The sequence below is a fragment of the Chamaea fasciata genome, unplaced genomic scaffold, assembly GCF_029207755.1.
Source record: "Chamaea fasciata isolate MVZ Bird 193981 ecotype frontalis unplaced genomic scaffold, bChaFas1.0.hap1 SCAF_3, whole genome shotgun sequence".
In the NCBI taxonomy this organism is placed as follows: Eukaryota; Metazoa; Chordata; class Aves; order Passeriformes; family Sylviidae; genus Chamaea; species Chamaea fasciata.
In genome coordinates, this window is record NW_027094088.1 from 50,619,131 (window position 1) to 50,643,477 (window position 24,347).

The 24,347-nt window shown below is 40.7% G+C and overlaps 1 protein-coding gene across 5 annotated transcripts in view; it reads right to left on the reverse strand.

Moving 5' to 3' along the window:
- The window catches only part of NHSL1 (NHS like 1), a 177,983-nt gene that overhangs the window by 25,073 nt on the left and 128,563 nt on the right, over positions 1-24,347 (reverse strand). For all 5 annotated transcript variants that reach the window (XM_066178962.1, XM_066178965.1, XM_066178964.1 and 2 more), the window contains one exon: positions 8,550-8,677. In XM_066178962.1, the coding sequence (XP_066035059.1) occupies positions 8,550-8,677 (128 nt within the window). The remainder of the gene's footprint in view (positions 1-8,549; positions 8,678-24,347) is intronic.

The following is a 24,347-nucleotide window of genomic DNA, read 5'->3' on the forward strand; positions in this document are numbered from 1 at the left end:
AGTTCAGTAAAAGAACCAATCAGCACACTCCACAGAGTCATCAGCAATGGACCAGTGATGTAAGCCAGGAACTTTGCTTTGGTCTTGGAGAAACTCATGCCACAGTCCAAGGGGTTACTCATTTTTCAGGGGTAAAGCATTTAATACTATTAGTAGCCAAAGAGGGGTGATTTTAAAAGTCAGTTCTTCTCAAAGGGGCACTTTGAGCAGCACTCAATTCCATGAAGTATTTTGCTTAAAAAAACCAAAAAAACCCCAACAAAACCCAACCAGTAAAACAAAAATCCTTCTGCATGAGAAAAAGAGGCTGCAACAGCTTGTGCAAATCCCTCCAACAAAGTTATAAGCCAAAAAAATCACTTCCTTTCAGGGAGCAAATCTATTTTCATTACAAGGTCTTTGCTAGTATGCTAGTAAAGACAGAGAAAGCCATAGAGCAGCTTTTTCCTGACAGGACAGTACTTGTCCACCACCGGGGCTTCTTGCAGGTGGTCACAAACTCAAGTGAACCTGAGAGAAGTAGCCTTCCCTCCTCCCTACTTCTGCCAGCAAGGCACTCCAGGGAATCCCAGAAGCAGGAGAGCAAGGAAGACCTGGAGGAAAACCAGTCACAGTCTCGTTCTGCCCCCAGACAAAACAAGACCAGAGAATATGAAGAGGAGTTGCATAGCATTTGCAGCACTAGCAGAGATTTCTCTGCAACCCGACGACTCCTTTGCACCAGAGGAGTTTGCTTTGGGACCTTCCTCCCTACCACCAGACCAGAACTACCTCCTTCTTTTCTTTATAACTCTCTCCCTTTGGAAAGTCCAATACTACTCAGAACAGGGTTGTCAGTACTGGACCACTGCCTCTTTCCCCCTCATCGCTGCACACAGGCATGGAAGGAAACATCACAGCTATTTATAATGGATGGATTTTTAATTATTGTGGGTGTTCAGTCCAAGTGATCTGTTTTCTCTTCAAGCTGAGTGCTATACAAAAGACACGCCCGAACACCGTGCTGCAACCGCTGTTTGTAATTTCTGATTTTGATTTTCTTCCTGTTACTATGAGGATTTCCCACTGTTTACAAATAAATAACCATTTATTTATTCCTTTATGCTTTGACTCTACATCCTTTAGGATAGAGTCCAACATTTTATTAAACAGAAAATAAAAATGAAAGCAACTTCCAGGCAAAAAGTAAAAGACAAGTAAAACCGCTTCAAGCATCACTAAAAAAACATTTCAGGCAATGAAACTATTACTAATATCATTCTGTGGTTTGGAACCACACTTCAAAACATGGGAGCTTTTCTTCAAGGAAATAATCGATTTCTGACAGCCTTGAATTTCTTTCCTAGAGAGGCTGTGGAAGGGATAGATGCTGTCCTGTAGGTAAGGGCTGAGCCCAGTGAAAGCCCTGGCAGTTCTATCAATACAACCCTCTTGGAGGACACCAGCATTTTTTCAGGCCTCTGCTATTTCTAAAAGGATCTAAAACCAAGTAATAATATGATGCAAGTGATTATCTTTATCTGAGACTGTGTCCATACACTGTTAATATACATATACAGTGTGGCCACATATATATGTACTTAGAAACACAAGGACTTTCCCACCTCAAATTACCCAAATTCATGAACACCTTCATTAACTTGAGCAATTTGTGACAGGAATGCCACTCAATAAAGGAAAGCTGTCTCCAGGCCATGCTTCTCCCCTGTTAGGTTTAAAAAGCGATTGAGAGAGAGAAAGAGTTTCTAAGGAACACGGCAGGGGGGTAATAGCCCACGTGCCACAGCAGGCATGTGTATATGCACTTGAAGGAGTAAGTAAGGGTTAAGGAAAAGAAATATTGTTTTCCTTGTTCTACAACGAGCTTTTCTCCACCTGAATCAGGGAGACCAAGGGAAACACCTCGATCATAGTTTTGCAGTTTGCTTAGGGTGAGGATGAGCACCAGTGACCTTCAAATACACTGCTTGCTTGATACCGTCAGCATCAGTACGTGTCACCTTCAGACTGCACTGCAGCGCCAGGTCTCAGCTGTCATACAGCAGTCTCTAAGGGCTACTCCAGAATGTCAAGTGGCAGAGATACTGGTTCCAAAGTCATCCTTCCTTTTCAAAGAAATCACCCAAGCCAAGCAGAACAGGTTTTTTGCTATAGTATATGAACAGAAAAACTGAAGAAGTGAAGCATCTGCTACAAGGGAATCCTAATTATTCATAGAATGTGGAACATCAATCAGAAATTTTGCAGAATTAGTAGTTGAGAAAATTGGGGACAGATGGAGTAAGACAGAGAGAAATGTGTCAGGTTATATTGGGCATATAACCAATGAGAAGCAACTGAAAACCCAATGGGGCAGCTGAGTTCAAAGTAGCATCAGTGAGAACAACCTCCTGCCACAGGACACACATATGTACTTCTACAAAATAATTCAGTAAAAAGAGTTGGAGGTGGTTTTGGGTGTGGGAATAAGTGTTCACATTTCAACTGTAGGTACATTTTCCATGGATGCTGAAGAAACATTACTGTCTCTGCTTATATCCCTTTCTTCCTAATACTCTCAGTGACAATGGTACAGGCACAACAAAGCTGCACACAGCTTTCTTACACATAGAGGAATGCAGAAACTCATCTTTTAGCCCTCTTCAGACAAAAATTATTCACCTATGTCATTAGGATAAAAATGAACTTTACATATTTTTAGCAAACATTCCCAGATTTCCAGCACAGAAGCTCACTGGAAGACGCAGTGTGTTGCTGCTGTGTGACAGGAATGTCTTCTCCACTCAGGTCTGTTACACCAAAGTAGAACGAGGCATACCTGATCATAAACTCTGTGTTCGTAACAGAAGTACCAGTCCCATTTTTAAAGCATCTCTGAGTCATAAGAACTTTACTGCTAGTCTTAAACGCCCAAATCTCTGGAATGGGTTGTTACACTCATCTCCACAGGAAAATTTGTTGGAATTTGTTCTTTTTCATGGACATAGTAAGGAGTAAAGATGGGATGTGAAAGCAGCAGCCTTGGACCTTGCTGTGTTTCCACAAACATGCACTAGGGGGGACAAAGTATGAACCTTCAAATGGGAGTTAAGATAAGAATCCAGGAGAAAAATGGCCTATAAATATCCTATAGACAAGCTATATGGCTTAGTAAGCTGGAGCCTCTCTGACGCCTTGTTGACATATTGTCCCCCAGCCAACTCAGCTGCTGAGATACAACAAAAGAGTTTCACTATCTCAGCACTTTCATGCTATTTGAGAGGTCCCAGATGACAAATGAGTTTATGCTATGTATCTTGTAGCACTCTCTGTCTAAATAATCTGTTTATTCTAAATCCTTTTTATGTAACAGGGGTTTATACTACAGTATTTAAAAAAAGATGGAACCTCCAGGAGGAAAACTCAATCCATACAAATTTTACTTTTCAGCAAAAGACTTCAAACTTCTAGTCGTGCCATTTATCCCACTGTCCACTAAAACCACTTCTAATCATAATTTATCAGAAAAACAAAACGGAGGGGAAAAAAAACAAACCAGTGTTGCATTCAGCAGCCATACGAGTTCAGCTGTCTATTATATTTGCCAACATCCTATTTCTGCCTCCAGTGTTTCACTAGGTTTGATGGCTTCAAGAGCCATTTTCCCAACACCAAGGGATCAAGACAATCAGTAACAGGGAAAAGAAACCCAAGACCCAAACCTAGCCAACTGAGAATGACACTTCACATGCCTAATTCAACCCATGGAGTTTCACATTGTCTCACGGAACACTGCCACATTATAAATTTACATGAATTTGCACTTTAGATGAATTAGTCGTAAGACTTTATTTGGTGTCCTCTAGACCAAGGTCACCAGCCTAGGTCCCACAGTTTTCACAGAATATTCCATTTTATTACTTCTACACACAGATCTCCAGTTGCACTAGCCAGCACTACTATCCTACTAAATTCTTCTCTTCATAACCGTTGTGTTTCTGTAAGGAAAGAACTTTTTGTAAGTGAAATTACTGACTATCAAGCAAATTATCACCTAAACAAGCACTGCAGAAATGTTCTTTTCTTCTTCCTCTACTCTGCTGCAACGGGATAAAAACCACAAGAATATCTGTATGGTTTGGAGCTCTAAAAGACCATCTAGTATCTGCCTTAAGACAGAGGCCAATGAATTGTATCAAGGTAAAATTTAAATCTGAGGATGCACAGAGAAGATACTTTTTTCCTGAATATTCTCTCAGCACTGGATGGAGTCCTTGCCCTTCAAGAATACACCCAGTTGCTTTCTAAATCCGTGTAAACTTCCAGCATCCACAATTCCCACAGCAGTGGCACAGTCTGCATATGCAATGAGTGAAGAATTATCCTTTTTTCATTGTTCAAAGGTCTGCTGTACTCACTTCCTTATGCTTTGGCATTTCACGCATTACGAGCTGCTGTTTCAGCTCAGGAAATGGCACAGTATTTAAAAAAACCAACCCCCTGTAAATGCTATAAAAATACATGTGCTGCTTACAAGGGCAGTGCCATGCAACTGCAGCAGAGGGGCAGGAAGGCCACCTGAGGACATCACCCAGAGGTATGCTCACCTCTGCCAGACCTCATGCCTCGGGGCTTTTTAGGCATTCCCACCTCCAGAACTGAAGTGCCCATCTTTACCTCCTCCTAACACCAAGTAAAGGTTTGCATTAGACTTCCTCATCAGCACAGTTGGTGTACTTGTTTTCACTTACGATACTAAACAGTTTTGTGCAGTTGTTGGAGAGATAACTAACAGTTCAGATGATCACAGTGGCAAAATATACTCTCTCCCCATCACATCTCGCCCCCCCCCCCCCCTCCAATAAGGGAAGTACTTTTTCACCCAATGCATAATTATCAAAGAACAGTTCAAATGCCAAATGACGTGACTTAGGGAAAAACACCATGAGTTTTGGGTGCACAAACACTTTCCTAAATGGAATAAAGAAATAATATATGCAATACTGCTTGCTTGGGAGCAGGTGTTCTCTGTAGTTCATATTTATCACTCAAGAAAGACACATACCTCCAAATTAGTAGAGTTTTTCCTTGACTAATTAAAAACCAATGAAGCAGCCAATTAAATAAAACACAGTGTCCATTGGGGGTGGGGTTTCAAAGGAAGCAAATGTTAATAGACAAGAAAGAGAAAAAAATTCTGTGAACCAAGTAAATACAGGATACTGTACACCAGACAAAAGGAAGTACAGAGGAACATAAAAGAAACAAACATGGCATGGCACTCTTCTTTTTGTAATTGGTTTTTTTTTTTCCTATGCAGAAAAAAGCAGCATGTAACAACTGAAGGCAAAGAGCAGAAAAAGATTGCATATATCCTAAATGCTACAGGTAACATCAAGCTGCAGATATGGCAGCTGGATGGTCCCACTTGTGGGCAAAGTACCTTGTTCTTCCAGGGAACCAAGTTACAGCAGGCGCTAATGCAAGACTGAGAGATGCAGTCTAACAGACTAGACTGTTGAGTGAGACAAAAAGAAACAAAGAGAATGAGTGGTAAAAAGGGAAAGAAAAAGGAGTAAGAAAAAAAACACACAAAAGACAAATACAGTTAATATACATGTGAATACATTTCAGAACATAAGGAGAACTGGAGTTTGAATGTGACATTTCAAAACATCTTTTACACTGGCAAAACAGAGTAATACTGAAGGACAGGAACAGCTACCAAGTTGTGTCACCAACAGCAGCATGTAAGATACAAGAAAGGAGAAGACTGGTCATAGTACTGAGATGTAAAATCCAGGTAAACCAATTTAATCACCAACAAACTCAATTAGGATCAGTACTACACCGGAACTTGGCCTGTGCTCCATTAATCTAACTTGTAAGAATCAACACTGAAAGGGCAGATTCATGCACTTAATTTTGTACCAACTTCCACTCAAAGACTCCAGCTTTCTATGTTTTCTAACTTTGTTTATTCACTTTTGAGTTGGGCCTGCTTCTCCTTAGTGGTTTTCTTTAGAACACCTTATGTTCTGCTTATCTTAGACATTTCCTAAGACGCCGAAACAATGTGCTTGGTTGGTGTGACTATTACCCTCTGCTGACAGACACCCACCCCCACAAAATCTGAAAATGCTTGTGGATAGACACCTAGCCATGGCTTCATATTGGCGCCATTGTAGAGAGAAGCAAAATATCTGGCAATGGTTTTTATTTTTAGAAGCAGATTAAAAATAAGAGGGAAAGCTAGTTTCCATTGTGATATCACCCACTCTTTTTTGCTGCAAGCTGACAATTATATCAACAAAGAAGTTTAAGAACAGTAAATAGGCATTCATCCACCCATCATTATTTTGCTGTTCTCAAATTTCAATTATTAAATAAATACTGCATGCACAGAATTTAAATGTTGGCTTTTTTGCTTTGAATAGACAACAAAGCTACAAGGCTTTCATCTAATGGTAAGGAGTTCACATTTTGAATCACAGGACTTTTGGCGACCCCAGTTCCACACTGTTACTGAAGAACTCTCCTGACAGATGAAATATGACTCCCTCAAGGCATAAGACTTATTAGAATTACTTGGCTCTTTACCAGTAGGATAATAATTCAAGTTCAGAAATCTGTTGTGGTAAACGTTAATTTAAAAAAAGATTAAACATTTACAGCATTAAAAAGGAAAAAAAAAAAGTGCCAATCAAATAGAGATAGTGGTCAAAAAATTCCACAAAAGGAAGTTATACAATATGGATGGACAACCATGCTACAGTTCACAAGAAATTTATCTCTTTGTGAGCTGGAAATAAGAGTGGCAGGGTTAAGGCTAAGTTTCTGAGATAATCAGTAACAGCTAAGACTGTGAGTTTGGCAGCTATCTTTCTCCACAGCTCTGAATCATCCTTTCAGCTATAATATTTAAAGGAACCTATTCCAATTTGAAATGGGAGTGCTCTCCTATATTTAAGGCATACTTAGTTGGATTATTTTTCTCCAGAATGCACAGAAATTGTTAGTAACACATTATGTTGACACTCAAAAAACCCTTAACCAAGAAAGGATGACAGCTGTTAGTCTCTAAGAATCCTCACCCTTGCTTATATACTTTCATGCAAATTGTTTAAAGAAAAGTGTATTTATATTTTTAAAATGTTGTGTTAGTTTTACAAGTGCAGATGGTTATATACTGCACAGCACTGGCCAGGACAAGTTGATGACATATATGTACGCATTTATGTGCAATACACTAATAGCTACAAACAAGGTGCTAATACTTTCCTCAGTGGAAATCATAATTCCATTGATTTCAGCAAGGTTTTGCAAATTACCATTATAATGCATTCCACAGTATGAATGTGCTTTACATTCTTGGCTCACTACCAGTACATACCACACACAGCTAAACAAGATGCTCAGACATTCGCTGCCAATACACAGATAAAATGCAATCACCACCTGGACAAGCGACTACATATTCCACAACACCCTTTATTATGTGACTAAAACCCACAGAAGATAAAACTGAGAATACTGTACCCTTTAAAGTGCACCCTCAGGTTCTGCACATTTTGCTGATAAAGAGTTATTTGGTCCACACTACAGAGGAACATATGGTTTAGTTACAATTCAAAGAAATTAAAGTGTGTTACAATCAATGACACCTTCCCACTCTCAAAGCAAGAGCTGTTTTTGGCAAAGTATTCTAGAATATCTATCTTGAAAATGCCAGGAGCTCTGGCATTTCAGCCTTAGACAGGCATGCTCCAGTGGATCTTGCCATTTACCCCAGCAGTAACAACCTAGACCACTACACCAAAGTCAGCTTTTCCTTCAGAGCTCACAGGCACAACAGGATAAAGACAGGAGAGCGGAATTTTTCTTCTTCCAAACAGTAAGAAAACTTACTATTTCTGTAATTGAAATCTATATAAATTGGTGTATAAAGCAATATGGCTTCATAACTTTCTTACAACTTGTGAACAACTGTTCCTTCTCTTTATTTAATTTATTTCAAGATTCTAAGCTAAGCAAACTGGGAGTTGAGATGTGGGGATATAAGCACAAAAATCATGAAGTAAACTGATAGAAAGGCAACAAACCCAACTGAGTGGACAATCTTCATTTTCTGGATGCCTTTACCAAACAGTTGTGATGCATTAGGACAAAGCTCCTACCTAACTGAATAACCACCTGTATCAGCAATTCAAAGCATGCACCTATCCAAGTTACAATTCAAGTATGCTGATGGCTGCTGAATAGCTCTTCCTGCTACTTGAATGTAAACAATTAGGAGCTACCTTTGCTGGAGTCTTTCCTACAGAACATAACCAAGACCCTTCCTGCTTTCACAAGCTGAACGTGCCAGTGGGAACTTTAAATCGCAGCATGGGTAGAATTGGGAGTTTAAAGAGACCATGAAAGTCATATGAACTACTGTAACTGCAATTCAAAGAAATAAACATCTTTGTGATCCTCTAAAAATCCTGCCTTATTTGAACAGTGTTATGGCAGGCAAATAAACTGCACCAGGCAAGTATTTTTTCCAGTGCTTTGCCCCCCACCATTACCTTTTGTTCAATTTCTTCGTAATCATCCTGGTAACTTCCACAGATTGCACTGGAGGACGAGGAGAAGGTGGGGCCCTGAGAGTAATACTGCGAGCTTCGGTAGCCATCCCGCCGCAGCTTGTCACACTCTGTCGAGAGAGAGACAAACAGGAGGTTAAATCATGGCAAGAGCCATTAGTTGGTGTTCAACAGCATTTAAGTACTCAATGTTTTTCTGAAGATGTTTACCGTGCATTAACATTGTCTGCCCCAAGTGACAGAACCCAAGAGCGCGCTCCTCACAGTCGTATGGATACTTCCTCCTCCCTCATGTGTGACATACGTAAGCCCACACAGAGCGAGCGTATTAACCCAGGCGATGGCAAGTGCTTTGGAAAGAAGGGGGAAATAGATTTCTTTATTTATTTAAGTGAGGCCTGGCTCGGTGTCTTGACAGATGGCAGCATCTTGCAGGATGGGAGACGGATGCATGTGAGTAACTCCAGGGGTCTCATTTGCCAGGCCGGTAGACATCTATTATATGCCTTACACTTGAAATGATGATGATGTTGCTCACTACTCAAGCACCATCTGCTAAATAACTTTGGCATTGACCACTTGTCTTGTCTTCCTGTCCATGGAAGAGACCATTTACTGTGATTTTGGTGAGAGGAATGCAAATCACAGGGATCTCAAAAACCTGTGCTGCTGCTGTAGTTTAATACTACAGTTTCTAGAGTTCAGAAAGAACTCAGAGCAGACATGCATCCCCACTCACAATAGCCAAAATTCCAGTCAGCATTGCATCCCCCTCACCAAGTCTTCCACAATCATCTTCCTGCCTCCTAATTGATATTCAGTGTGATTGTGCGAAAGAATAACAGACGCCACAGCATAAGGAAAAATTTAATGCTCAAGATGCGGTAATCAGACTCATCAGACCAGTTAGCTTTACGTTTCCAAAGACAGATATCTGAATCTGTTGAAAGATGATGAAAGCAAGAAGAAAATTAAGTATTTGGTGTATTTCCATTTAAGGAACTGAAATTTCTGCACAAATCGCGAGCATTACCACAACACAGAGCGTTTTTATCATCACTTGCTGAAGAAGACCTTTCTGTGATTGTATCATCTGTCTGCCTATCTTGATCTTCTGAATACTCCTTAAAATAGAAAAGATGCAATGCTTATACGAAGGGCAAGGTTTTAGAGAGGCTTTTGCCTGGCAAATGGTTAGGTGGAGTTACAATGTGCAACTCCAGCATACATGTCCTCTGTTATGCTCAGATGCTTCTGAGACTGAGGTCTGGAGGACTCATGCCGACAGGTTAACTGACCTACAGCAACCACATCTGTGAAGATTTAATCAGTAAGGATTCCCCTGTATCTGCACATGAACACTGAGGAGGCAAGCTGACACTCTGACAACCAGCCACTTCCATCAGTGCCAGACATGTCCTTGCCCACACATCCCTACAGTGTCAAGATGGGCAGCATGGCAGGAACCTTTCCTTCTCTCTCAATTCAAGGACCAAAGTGGCAGTGTGGGTTTTGAGATCCAAATCAATGGCTGTATCTCAGGAACAGAGGGCTGGTAACCCTGTTTATCCATTCCACGTGTGTGAGCATGCTGACAATGTGCACATCTGGCAAACTGTTGCTGTACTTCAGGAGGGGGGTGAAAAATGACTGTCAGCAAGCACAGCAAAGCAAATTCCTCCACCACCATTCCAAATTTGGTACTGGATCCAGCCAGATCCAGCACATAACACTCACAGCTGTGAGCAACATGATGGGTTGGTTGTTGGTTCAAGCTACAAATGAACAGGGTAAGCAGACTGCGGCAGAACAAGACAGCCAAAGACTTGCATCAACTCGTAGCATGGGTTAACACGCTAGGTTGTCAACTTAGACACTGGAGCTTTTACCTTCAGAGGGATCATTAATCACTGCAAACAAACATGAACAGAACCTATGGAGTGCATAAGAATGCAATTATTTTTCCTCCCATTTTTGGATTAAGGCATAGGGTCTTTGCTGGCCACTCCTGCAACTCTCTGACATCAGACATCAATGCACGCCCCAAAAAAAACCAAAAACCTGTGGTGGTTTGACCTGGGCTACATGCCAGATGCCCACCAAAGCTGCTCTATCACTCTCCTCCTCTGAAGAGAGCTGGGCAGAATAGAGAAAATATAAGAAAAGGCTCATGAGCTGAGAAAAGGACAGGGAGAGATCACTCACCAGTTAAAACCACAGGCAAAACAGTCTTGATTTAGGGACTTAGTTGAATTTATTACCCACCAAAATAAGAGCATGATAATGAGAAGTAAAGCAAATCCTAAAAAACACACTCCACCCACTCCTCCCGTAACTCCCAGGCTTAACTGTATTCCATTCTCTACCTCCTCCCCACTCAGCAGTGCAGGGAGATGAGGAATGGGGGTTATGGTCAGTTCATCATGTTGTTCCTACTGCTACTTCCTCCTCAGGGAGGTCATTCCCCTGCTTCAGTGTGGAGTTCCTTCTATGGGAAACAGTCCTCTAAAAGCTCTTCAACATGAGACCTTCCCAAGGGCTACAGTTCTTCACAAACTGCTCCAGCAGTGCTTCTCTCATGGGTACAGTCCTTCAGGAAGAGTCTGCTTCAGTGTGGGCTCCCCACAGGGTCAGAAGTCCTGCCAGCAAATCTGCTCTTGCTTGGGCTTCTCTGTTCATGGATTCCCAGGGCCAGCCAGCAGCCTGCTCCAGTGTGGGCCTCCCATGGAGTCACAGTTGTCACAGGACTCTTCCAGAGGCAACAGTCTCTTCTGGAGCAAGATAGATGAATGCTCTGATATTAACTGTTTGGCCTTATTTATTTTCCTAACCAAGAAGGTGAAGAGGATGAATAGTGCACCTCATGAAGCCCAGAAAAGCTCCAAAAACTTAAGGAAATCAACACTGAAGGTCTCAAGTCCATCACAAGTTCAAGTGGACTGTCAATAACAATATGTCAGCTAATTAAGCTCACAACTCCCCACTGTCCACAACATCAAATCCATGTAACTTCGTAAGTTACTGCAGCAACATTGCTGATGAAGCCAAAATTGCAAAAAACTGCTAGGTGAAACCAAGAAAAAGGTGGTTTGTCCCCAAGAACAGCTTTTCTATTTATGTCTGTAACTCTACATATTGCAGCACATCAGGAAACACACTGTGGACGGCACCCAAGGCCAACAAATCTCACCAGAGGCTTTAGGCAGGTATCTTTTACTTCATGTTGCAACAACTTACAAGCAACAAGGTAGCAACATAAGGTAAACATTGCACCTGATTGAAGGTACTGTCGCTGCCAAACCAAGGGTGGCAACTGTTGTTTAAAAACTGCTCCAGCTGGAGGCTCTTCCCTTTCATCTTCTTACTCTTATTGGAGGTGCACATGTCCTTCTGTAGGCCATCAGGTTCATATTTTTCAGATATAGAGGTTTTATTTTCATAAAAAAATACCACTGAAGGAGCTAGAGATACTCTAGGGAATACTCCAGATGCTTACTCTTCGAAAGACTTCCTTGTTCCCGGAGGACCAATACACTGACAACCCCCAAACAGAGAAGAGCACTATACACCAAGTGAAAAAGTTCTTACAGTTATGCATGTTATTTCAGAGATGTCTGTACTGAAGCTGACATGGTAACTGAAAGATCCATCCAGTTCCAGTTACTAAAAATCTTCATTTTAAAGAACTATGGTACATTAGGGCCAGCTGAATTAGGGACATACACACTGTTGGCTGCCATTTCCCACATCATACAACATACAAAACTGCAGAGTGCTTCTGCATTTCCATCAAAGAACTGGCAGATCAAACCCCAGGACAATGCATCTGGCAGGACATAAACACATGCTCCTGGGGATGCACTTTCCAGTCCAAATCTGCAGCACATGCGGCAGACAAGCTCCAAGTCATAATTTTCACATGAATCTGAAGTGTGCAACAATATGATTGTGCCGCTGATGAACCAATTTTGCTCGCACAAACATTAATCCAGGAAAATCAGGAAAGTGTTACTACCTTGGCAATTACAGTAACGCTTGGTGGCTGCACTGGGTAGTGCCACAACTCGAAAGTCTGAAGCTACCTCCCCTTGATCTCCGGACTGCTTCTGGGGCTAAGTGCACAGGGACATTGCCTGTCACCTTCTGCTGCCCTGCAAGTGCTTTTCTGGCTAGGTGAAACCATAGATTAGTTCTTGTTTTCATTCTATACTAGTGACCTAATTTCAGAACCTCCTCTGTATTAGAAGCACTTCTAAATGACTGCCATTAGATTATAATTTATTCCCACTTATGTGGTACAAGTGAAACCCTTCCTAAAAAATGAAATTTTTCCTTGTGTTTTGCTGTTCATAGGATGGTTTTAGTTAAGCGTGAAGAAAGTGCGTGGGAAATGCAGTCAAAGCCCTTTTAAGGGCCCCCTCATCATTTCCACAGTTATTAGGACAGGCTTTGAGAGCTACAACCACAGCAAACATGTTAAAGCTGTCAGTGCCCAATACAATCATGCCCAAGTCTCTGCTATATACCCAGATACTCATATATTTGCTCAGGATTGCAGTATTGCAGCCTTTGCTAAATCTTGCCATCAGACAGAAGCGTGCTGGGGACATGTCCTGTGCATCACCCATATCTCCTCTCTTCCCTCCTGCTAAATAAGCTGGAGAACAGACTGGTACCTGCAGCAGCAAACAGAGAGCAAAGGCTCAACCAGCCATGTGCACCAGAGTTTTGAGCCACAGGCATTGAATTCAGCACTGCTGTGAAGAACTCAACCTCTCCACAGAAAAGCTTACAGCCTTTGTGACAGAATGTCAGGGCAAGCGCATGAAAATACCTCTGAGGCCTCTCAGCACACATCTCTTTATTTCATACAAGGAACTTTTATGTGCCCCTGAGTCAGTAACACACAGTAACAAGTCTCAAACACAGAGGCAATTTACTGCTTTTCCAACAACTAAAACAATATTCTCACATGATAATTTCAGCCACAAATCACAGGAGTGAACAGAAGGCTTGGCACTGATACCTCAGTAATTCGTCTGACATGGTATTACCATGGTAAAGCAGGATTAATGTTTACCTTGTCAGACCTACACACCACACCGTGCCACGACAGATGGAAGGCTGGATTTTCTGGGCGGGGACCGGATGCACTGGCTCTTTTCCTCTACTTTAACTAACTCTGGAAACATTTTCTACCTGCTGAGCTTCCTACCTGTAAAACTTGTTGCAGTATCTTGAAGTTTATATGAAGGAAAATGCATTACCCTGTCAGAAGCAGAGCTGGTCAGAGGGACATGGATTCAGTAATTTTCAGAAGTTGTGCCTTTTTACTTATTGTAAATGAATTGTGCAGGAGTAAGCGTTATTTTTAACAAGCTTCTTCATAAAACAATTATTTTGTCTGTCAGTATTAGCGTGACCCATTTATACACCTATCTGCAGGGAGAAAGTCTCCAGGTGCTGGTTTCTAGGACCAGAGCCCGTCTGAGTCTGAGACCTCTCCCTAACGCAACGCATCAGCAAGAGCACAGATCCACAGCTTTATGCCACCACCCTGGAGCAGTCTCGGGCCTGAAAGTGCACCCATCACTCACTAAATCAGCCGTAATGAGATTACTCAGATTACTCCTGTAAGCAAACACCACTCACATGACTGTTGCAGAATCAGGCCTTAAGCTCTGTAGCTGTCTACACCCACATGTACACACTCAGGCACACTCTCACAAGCATATACTGAAGAGTCTAATATTGAAAAATTAAAATCCACACTTCTAAATGTTTATTAGTAGCCAGCAAAGGCACTGTTTAAAGAACTGAACTACCGTGATACTGACTAGTATAAATGCAGAAACTTGGCATCAAAGTCATTCACACATCTTAATAGCTCCAATTAGCTTGAAATAACTACCCATCCCATTGCATGGGTCAGGCAATGAAAAGAGAGGAAAATCATATCCTGGAAACATCTGAATTTTCCCTGTATGCAAGAACAGGACCTGGAACTCAAGACTAATTGCTAAAATCCAAAGAGAAATGTAAATCAGACCAGGAACAGATGAGCTGCCTGCCTGGCAGAGCTGCCCAGAGCTGCCGAAACAAGAACTCCCAGGTACAAAGGTAGAAAGGGGAAAGACCAGCACGCACATCACTTACTTCTATATCACCTCTTGCTGTCTCCTTGTCAGCAAGAAGGGATATGCAATGAGCTGACAGCTTCATCTACATGTTTGAAAAACTATCTCAGCTGAAGTCTGGGTGACTTCTTGGCAGAGCCTTTCATGTGGTGACTTGTATTTTCTTTTTTTTTTCTTTTTTTTTTCTTTTTTTTTACTACAGAGAGGATATTAACTGCTCAAGTCAGCTAAACTGTCAACTACAGAAATAAATCTGCTGACTAGTATATTAAAACACATTTATCCTTTCACCACACATATCACTGGAAAACCACTCTATTCCCCAGGGTCAGAAATCTTTTTTTTCAGTCTTCAAACATTGTAGTTAACTTCTTCTGTAAATATCCACAAACCATGTTCCTCCCTAAGTCGCAACTACAAACGCTGTCTTACAAGCAGCTTTTCAAAATTTCACCTAAAACCAGACCGTAGTATAGTATGTATTTGCCTTGTAAATGCAAACTGTTTAAAATTATCTCTCACTTTATAGGTGACACTGCACTTTAATAATCAAAGTATCAGTGCTCTTGGTTTTAAAGGAAATTACTTTCACCACTGGTAAGTAAATGCATATAATTATGATTTACTTGATAGAGACTTTGAATTTGTTTTTCCAGTTGAGCTGACATAACTAAGATTGTGTGGGCTTGTGACAGACAGGGGTGGGTGGCCAAGACCAGGATTTCTGAGCTGGCATTGCTGCATCCAAGTAGATCACTTTGGGTTAGATCCAGTGAAGGACTTACATCCTGCAGACAGACAGGGCATGATCTAAATTTCACGTACGTGCCTCCTAAATTCAGAGTCCAAACAGGTATGTACACACTGCCTGCAGCATATGAGCACACAAAAAGGCGTCTCAGGATAAATCCAACTAAGGAAGAACTTGAGATGACTTAACTAAATACGCATCATCACCACACCAGTAATGGCCGGCACTGGGTCCATGGGCCCGCAGGCCCTTCTCATGAGGGGCAAGAGAAACTAACAGGGCTATCAACATCTTTGCTTCTAAGGATGATGTGCTTTTGCAAGTTAGAAGTATTTTTCATTTAGATGGAAATTTAAGTTCTTTACAGATGAGGTGAACACAGGCTAAAACTCCAGCTTCCCAATGGTCTACTGGGAACACTGGGCAAAAGACTGTCACCTGTAACAGCCAGAGCTGTGCTTTGTTTGGGACTGTCCTATGGTCTGGCGCTAAGTGAGCACGGAACCAGGACCTCTTCAAAGGGCATGGCTGCCTCTCTGCTCACAGCACTGTGGTAAGACGTGGATAAAACCAGGGTAATGCTTGACTATGCAGTTAACTGGGGAATTTCAGGGAGGTAACTTTTCAAGATAAAGAGCTTGTTGAGAATGATTACGCCTGGGACTGTAATTAAAACAGACACCCTAGTTCAAAGGTTTCTTTGGTTAGTAAATCTAACTGAAATTACTACCTTTCACTCTGTGCCCCTTTATGGTTCCCTCATTTGTAAACTAGGGTTAAGAATGCACAGTTCTCTGTGTGTAGATGAGACAGGCTATATAAAAGCTCAGCTGTACAAAGGCAATCTTGTTTCTCACAAATATCACAGGTTAAATATGACTTCAAAAAAAGCAGCTCAATTTAACTCCCTACACAGCATCTATTTTTGTCCCTGGATCTAAATATGCAGCAGACAGCTTGCCTCTACCACTTTACATTCCTCCCAAAAATTCACTCAGCTTGGATCATGTCCCACTCTCTTTAAATGTATAAATCCCCGTATCATCTGCAGAACTTGACTATCACAGAGACTGCTTCTATATCAAAGCTTTAAAATATGTTGTAAAGCCACAGCAATGATGCACTTGTGTAACAACTGAACTGTAACCAATGCTGTCTGCAAAGCAAGTTCATGAACTTCAGCTGTGATATACTCAGGCACCATCTTGTTCGGACTCCCAGTTAAACGGGTCAAGGATTTCAACAGATGGAGTACTGTTGCCACCGAGCCTAAAAAACTTCTGCTCAACAGCTCAATCTAGGTGCTTTGGCTAGTAACAGCCTTTGTCAATCCAGCCAACTTCCTTATTATTCCCACCCCTTACCCCAAAATACAGTTTTATACTGATATTTCTGTATCTTTTATCAGTACATACACAAAAGCCCAAGACAAGCCCGGAGACAGTGAAATACCAACGTATTCCTTCCAGAAGCAGCATTTAAAGTGGCAAACAAAAAAACCACCAGCAAAACATAGTTGTTTGCTTCAAAGCTGTCTTGGTGAGTAAGTACTTCCAAGGTTCATTAGACATTTTTTAAGATTATTTTGCATATTCTCTCTCATGAATAAGTAGCCATGCCCAGCCACACAGGCAGCTTTTAAGGACAGATGCTGTCCAGAATTACCCAGAAACAAAGATGTCTTGGGTTCCAAGGGGATGAAGGTAATCCTAACACAGGTCTGCTGGACTGTGACAGAAAAGTATGTTGCATGGATACTTCAAAGAAGTCTCACTGCAAGTGAATACATGTATTTTATGTTCGGTCTATTTCCCCCCACACACAAATGTTGGGAAGCATGTCTTGCCATGGTAACTGGAGGCCAGTTGGGCTGGGAAGCCCACCCATCCAAACAGCTTCAGGGCCCAGCTGTGCAGACACTTACTGCAGCACAAGGATGGGGCATGGGAAAGGCAACATTAAAGGAAAGCAATTGTACGGATTTATATTCAAGGGTCTAAATCAGATGCAAGTGTTTAAGAAATCCAAATTAAAAGGAATTCTTAAATGTCAAAATACCGTTAACAGGGTCAAGTAAATGCAAAGATGTTCATCATTCCCCTCTCTGCTTGGAGCTTTTAAAAAACAAATACATTTAATACCAACCTTTAATTCCCCAGGTGATCTGCATGATTTAGTGATACAAAAACCCTTTCTAATGGCACCAAAATGCAACAGCCATGACAAATTATATTTGTTAACAAGCTGTCACTAGGGAGTGCTCAAAATAATTATCACCGCTTGTCTCAAGTTAATTTAAATTTTTGCAAGTTGCTTATACGACTGCATTTAGTGGTGACAAGATGTCTTAAGTGTAACAGTGTATTTGCTTCCTTTTCTAGCTTCTATGCTTGCATTAAAATAACACTCCCTGCTTTCTCACTAGCATTTTTAATGGATTTTGTTGTTTCTCAGACAACTGACCACAGCTAATGTAAAAACACGAAGGGATTTTTCATTGGTTTTTGTCCTAGGACATTTTAAATGTAAAGCTATCTCAAATGCTGCCAACAAGCTCATAACATCCTAAATCTAAGAGGGTAAGGAAAAAGAAAAACAAAAAGGAAATCAACTGAAAGTTCAATATTCCTTGTGATGGAAGTTGCTTTACCTAGCACTGAAATAACAATGCTACAGACAGTTAACAATTTCAATTTATTCTTTCTACTAAAGGCATGGATCTGAAATGGGCTCAATAATCCTTCAGGTATAGTTTCCAAAACAACACATTCATCTAGTTTAGGAAAAAAAAAAAAAAACAACAGTATTATTTTGAAACAAATTTTATCTTCTTTAAACCCTTTCACTGGAATTGCTTTCACTGCTCATGTGTATCATGCAATCAATTTACATATAACCACTCTATGTTTTTACACTCAGCTCTGTACTATATAAACTAAACCTAAAAATAGGCAACCTAGATGCTTCCAAACAGCTCCATTTTGCAACACAAGACCAGCTTTCAAACACATGCAGTGTAGCCTCTTGGTCCAATTCTGTTTTGTTTCATTTGAGTATTTGCTTTTTGAAATTCCTTATTAGAAAGGGCAGCTGGAGTATGGAACTTGGCCAAAACTATCAACAGATGTACAGTGAATTAATTCAGTAACAGTAAAAAAAGCAGGATACATGAGCAAAAGCTCTGATAGTAACTTGACAATTGAAAATAAAATAATGAAAAACAAGTTGATTTCTATTTCTTGATTTTATAGCTCCAAGGCGTTTCAGGAACATATGGTCTACTCATAGCCTTTAATGGCCTTTTACTCCATTAAGGTTTCCAATTGGTAGGGAGTTCACATCTTGACATCTCTCTGAACCTGAACCAGAGCTATTGTCAATATGAAGTGGTTTCCCCCTATTTTGCAGCACTTTAATGAAACATAAGATTATTTTAAGTCCATAATCTTCTCAGCAGGATTATCAACTAGTAGGTCTGACCCTAATATTGCTCATCTGAACAGTGATCTGGCAGATGCACTGAGAAAACAAAGGCTAAGCACATACCTGTCTGGAGGGTCTTGTAGCAAGACATAATAGAGGCTTTATGACTAACTACTTAAATCCTGTTTTATTTGACAATGCTAACCAGATGTCTTCTGGAAAACAAATCAAGTGTTTCAATCACTGCTGCTTAAATACATTCCTTGAATTTGGCCAACAAAGCTAAACAGAACCTAGAGTCAGCCAAATCCAGCTCTTCTGAAGATGAGATAATAAATGAATCATCACAGATACCGAAACAACGAGCCCTATATTATGTATATAGCTTGAATCAACACAATTATCCTGGGGGGAGGGCACAAAGTACAGGCAGTTGTACACAAGTTTCAGCAGTTATAGACTGAAAAGGGGTATGAAAGCCAGTGTGTGGACTGTTCTCACTATTTACAGCAACACCTTCCTCAGTACATATTCAACACCTTGCTATCTGCTGGAAATGATGACCAGTCTGGGCAGCAGTGCGTGACAAGACATTGCCCCTCATCTGCAACTTCAACAGAGCACCGAGTGTCCACAACACTCCTGAGGAGCTGGATATCTCCCAACAGCCTGGTATCATTTCAGTCTGGTGGTGTTTGACCTTTAACATTAATACAGTTATTCCATCCCTGCCCTTCATGCCTGCCATCTCCCAACTCATGAAAAAATGATAATACACAACAGTGGAGATTGCACTCCCCCACTTTTTTTTTTTTTTTTTTTTTAAATCAAAAGTGCTTTACATTGCTAACTGCAGGAAATGGAAAAGAAGTGCCCCTTGGAAATTCAACTATACATGCCCTGCTCTGGTTCCCACCACTGCAGCTGACATATATCCACATTTGAGAAAGAATTTAGAATAGTTAAAAAAAAGTAGCAACTAAGAGTTCAGGTGCATGGTAAGAATTCTCTTTTCTCTCCCTTCACTTCATCATAGCTTGCAAGATTATCCGAGGCCAATGCATTCCAGATTAAACTTGAGGCTTTCCTTTTAGGACATTGGACCTCCACCTGCAACACACTTAATGTTGCAAACCTGCTCAGAAGATAAACAGGCACACTCACTATACACCCCAAGCAGCTGAGCAAAGCAACACTTAAAAAGAGTGCTGTGTCTCCTCCCCATCTTCATGCTTCATGCCTTACTGCTTGTCAATTTTAGAGTATAACACACTTCACAAAATGAAGATTAGTCTCAATTTACTTTTACTGTAAAATATCTGTGTCACTGCTATGTACTACAGTTGTTCTATCTGTGCTCCCAGATGAAGACCACTGTACTTCAGAGACTTCCTCAGATACCAGTTCTACAAATAGGGCCACGCAATGAGCCAGATCTGTCAGTGCACTGTGCTAGGGATGGGAGCTGTTTTACCCTCTTGACGCTGGCTGAACACCCACTGAACCTCTTGGCCTTATGGACCAAGAACACTGCAGGAAACACTGCAGTATGTGGCACTGGGCCCTTCAGCACAGACGACAGCCTGCCTTAAGAAACAATGCCACTCTGAACAGCATCAAACTCAGAGCTCTGCTACTGCCCAGACCAGACTCTCAGTGCTGGTCCAGACACTCAGCAGACATTAGCAACATGAGACTAGCCAAGTCTAGTAGTCCTTCAGCCTTGGAACAGAGCACACAGCAAGGGAACAGGATTGATTTGAGGATCCTAGTCCCATGCAGAGCCTCAGCTCTTCCTTCCCATCTGTTGTCTTCAACTCCTGTTTTCCTGACTTCCTAAGACACAACAGTGACACGAAGCACAGAGTCACGTTAAGACCCCTCAGTGTCTAATATGGTTTTGTTTTTACCTGAACATCTGTATTTTGGGAAACACCTTTCATGAAGTGACCATGAAAACATTAGGAAGAGGCCATATAGGACAGGCTTTCAGGGAAGGCCAGCCAGAGCAGCTGGGCCCTGAGGGTAAGAAAACATGCACCTTGCATGGCTCATGTCATCCCGTCTGCTTCAGCAGGCACTCCAAGGTCCTGGCTCCTTCCTCAAAGAAAATGAGGGTCAGCTTTATCCAATGCAAACAAAACACTAAGAAGAAATACTGTATCTATCACCACAACCCAAGAACTGCATCATTTTCCAAACATTTAAATCAAATTGCAATGGTACCATGACTGTGAAGTGCAGCTGAAGTATTATACTCTTCTTCCCCAGTCATCATATTAAGCCACTGAGACCTTTTAACGCACAACAAAGTAACACAGCCTGGGTTTAATATATCAAGCCACTGCTTTTAGTCAATAACAACTTTAAATTTTAATACAGGTTAATAAAACAACTTCCGTTCTCAAGAACAGATAGACTATGCATCACAGACTTTCCAGGTTCCAGGTGCTTCATTTTCTAATTCAGATTACTGGACAATGCTGCTTTTTAGAAATTCAGAGGGCAGCAGAACACCTGCATGCCTGAAGGATAAATAGCTTTACCTCAGTTATGAACACATCTGAATGCAAAATCTCACCACTTATACCTGAAAGTAGCTTCATAAAGGAAAAGCACTGCATTTCCCCTTAATTCCAAAAGGATAAAAGCCTAGTTCATAGGTAAAAACCTAAAATAACTCCCTATGCAATATCTACTATCACATACAATATCCACTTCCATGGTGTGGATAAGCAGGGGACATACAACATATAATATACAAAGTAAAAAAATCAACTACACAGAAATTAATGAAGATCTTTTCCTCCTCCAACCACAACACTGCTTCCTGAAAAAGTACAGATCAGCATACAGTGTACTTATTTCTCTCAAGACATTTTAGATACTATTTATTTTAATATATCTTAACTTTTTATTCTTAAACCAATTTAAGTAGCAATACTGGCTTCTGCTTCTTAAGTGGTACTGAAAAGTTTATTCTAAATAACAGATGGTTTCTTATTTATTTCGATTTTTTTTATTAGACCCATACTGTAAAGAATTTGCTGTTAAAAATTGTACCAGAACAAGCAGTTTGCCCTTGCACTGACTGTCTTGAAAGCTAGCCAGGATTCCATGTGGTTACTATTAGATGGGTGAACATACCTTGACAGAAATACTTTGCTTGAATTTTTTTGAAAGACTTTATACATTTGATACTTCGGCAGGTGGTCTAAATGTGCTCTACATGTGGAACTATTTGTTACCTAAGTTTTATACTTCCTTTACCATTCACAGGGAGCCAGGTGTGTAGAAACAAATTAACAGTCTTCAATCAAGCTGCTATAGCTGCTGTGTACCAACAACTTCAGCTCTCAGAATGTGAACAAGAACAGGACTGGAAAACTTCCAAACATATCTTTTGATGGTCTGAACAATAGCTGCTAACTTAGTCCTCAAGATCTCATTATCAGGTTCAAGGGGACCACCAGAGGTTCTTTCTTCCCTCCCAACCTCCTCTAAAGATAGAATGAAATACACAAAAATGATTTTTGAGTAGTGCTTAAGACCCATTCCTAAAAACCTTAAATTATTTCATAGCCCCAAAAATTTACAGGGGGTATTTAAATATCTTTGCACTCATATTTCTCCACTGTTGTACATTTCTACTGGTTCATTTCTGACTTAGTATAAAGCAAAAATTGTATTTTCTTTAGTTCTATTTCCTCCCAGTTTCCCCTTGTTGTCACCATTCTTTGGAGACCAAAGTGATTCATCCCACTTTCTGCACAGAATAAAGTGCATTTTGTCATCTTGTATTACTTTTTCCCCATCACCCACACAGCATGTCAGGTCACATACAGCTGTCCCACTGCTCCACGGTTTACCTCAACCAAGGAATCTGAAACACCAAAAGGATGGCAAACTGCAAGCTTTATCATAAAGGATGGCAAACTGCAAGCTTTATCATGAGGTCAAAACATGCAGTACTGAAGTCCCCATGCTATCCCAATGGTGCTTCTCAGAAGACCACTTCAAGCTCTTCTGTGTTATGGCCACATAATCCCTTTCTACCTATTAAGAAGCTTTGGAAAACTTGGTCTTCTCTAAAGAAACAGGTGGAAAAGCAGTTCAGCAGTTGTCAAACTTATGTCACAATTCCAACAGTGCTTTCACACTGAATGAAACTCTGCTCTCGATACGGAACTTTTAATTCAAACCTCCAAGTATGATCAGAAGCACCACTGCCTTCCTGATTTCACACTGCCGGTTGAAGCAGCAGCACAGTAAAAAGTAAAATTGGTAAAACTTCAGTCAGTGCCTCTCTTACTACCACTCATGCTGTGGCTACTCAGGACAGTTCCAGGCAACAGCAAGGAGTTATTTTAAAACTGCACTTAGGAAAAAAAAAAAAAAAAAAGGTGGCTCAAGGAAAGAGCCTGAGGTTAAACAAATAAGTAAATAAATAGATAACACAGTTGTGTTCACTAACTCAGCAGTATGAAGTCTGGTGAAGGTTATCATCACACTTCCTTCTCTCAGTTACTACCTTGAAAGCATGGCACTGCTTCATTACCAGGCAGTCCTACATCATGTACACAAGTCATTATTTTTTATAATGAGCTGCACCTCCAGAGAAAAATCCCACCAGACCAAAACAACTTCAGGTGTGTAAGAGGGGGAAGCAGCATATATTACTTGGTTTCACATAAATATATTAAACATAAACTTGTTCAAATAGAACATGAAACTGCAGTAAATACATTTCTGATAAAACTCAAGAAAATCAGTGCATTTCAGCCTCTGAAGGTTTGGGTTTGTTTTTTTTTTTTTGTAACAGTCCAAAACAGCGAACAGGAAAACATAATAGAATGAGTGGTTAATGTTCACAAAAAGCTAACAACAATCAGTATTCTTTTTAATCTAAAGCAGGCAAATATTTTTATTTGGTAAAGGACTGGTAAGTGTGCCTGCAAGAGAACAATAAATGTTTCAAGGCTAAGAACTGCACAAATGTACTAATCCAGTAATAAGTATAGAGGGCACACAGGCTATCTGCTGAGCCATGCAGGAGACAATAACACTGGCTGTCAAGACCTCCCTATTAAATGACAACAAAAAGCACCTAGTAAGAGACAGTGAAAATCAATTAACTGGGAAAATGGCAGGAGAACTGAAATATTGTGGTCAAACACTTCTCTATTCAGACATACAAAATCAAGCTTTCTTCAAGTCTAAAAAGCAGAAATGTCATGTTAATCAAATAAAAAATACAATATTCTTATCAATAAGGTTAACTTTGCAAGGCATCAAGTACCTGCAGTTCCTGCTGAAACAAAAAGGGACTTGAACAAGTTGGCTCTTTGCAGGGTAACCCCCTTTGTTAAACAGCTAGTGTAAGGAAAAATCTAGGTTAACAGTTTCCAGAACACGAACATTATACTGTTATTTTAAACTTTATGTCTGGCCCAGGGACAGACATTCTGC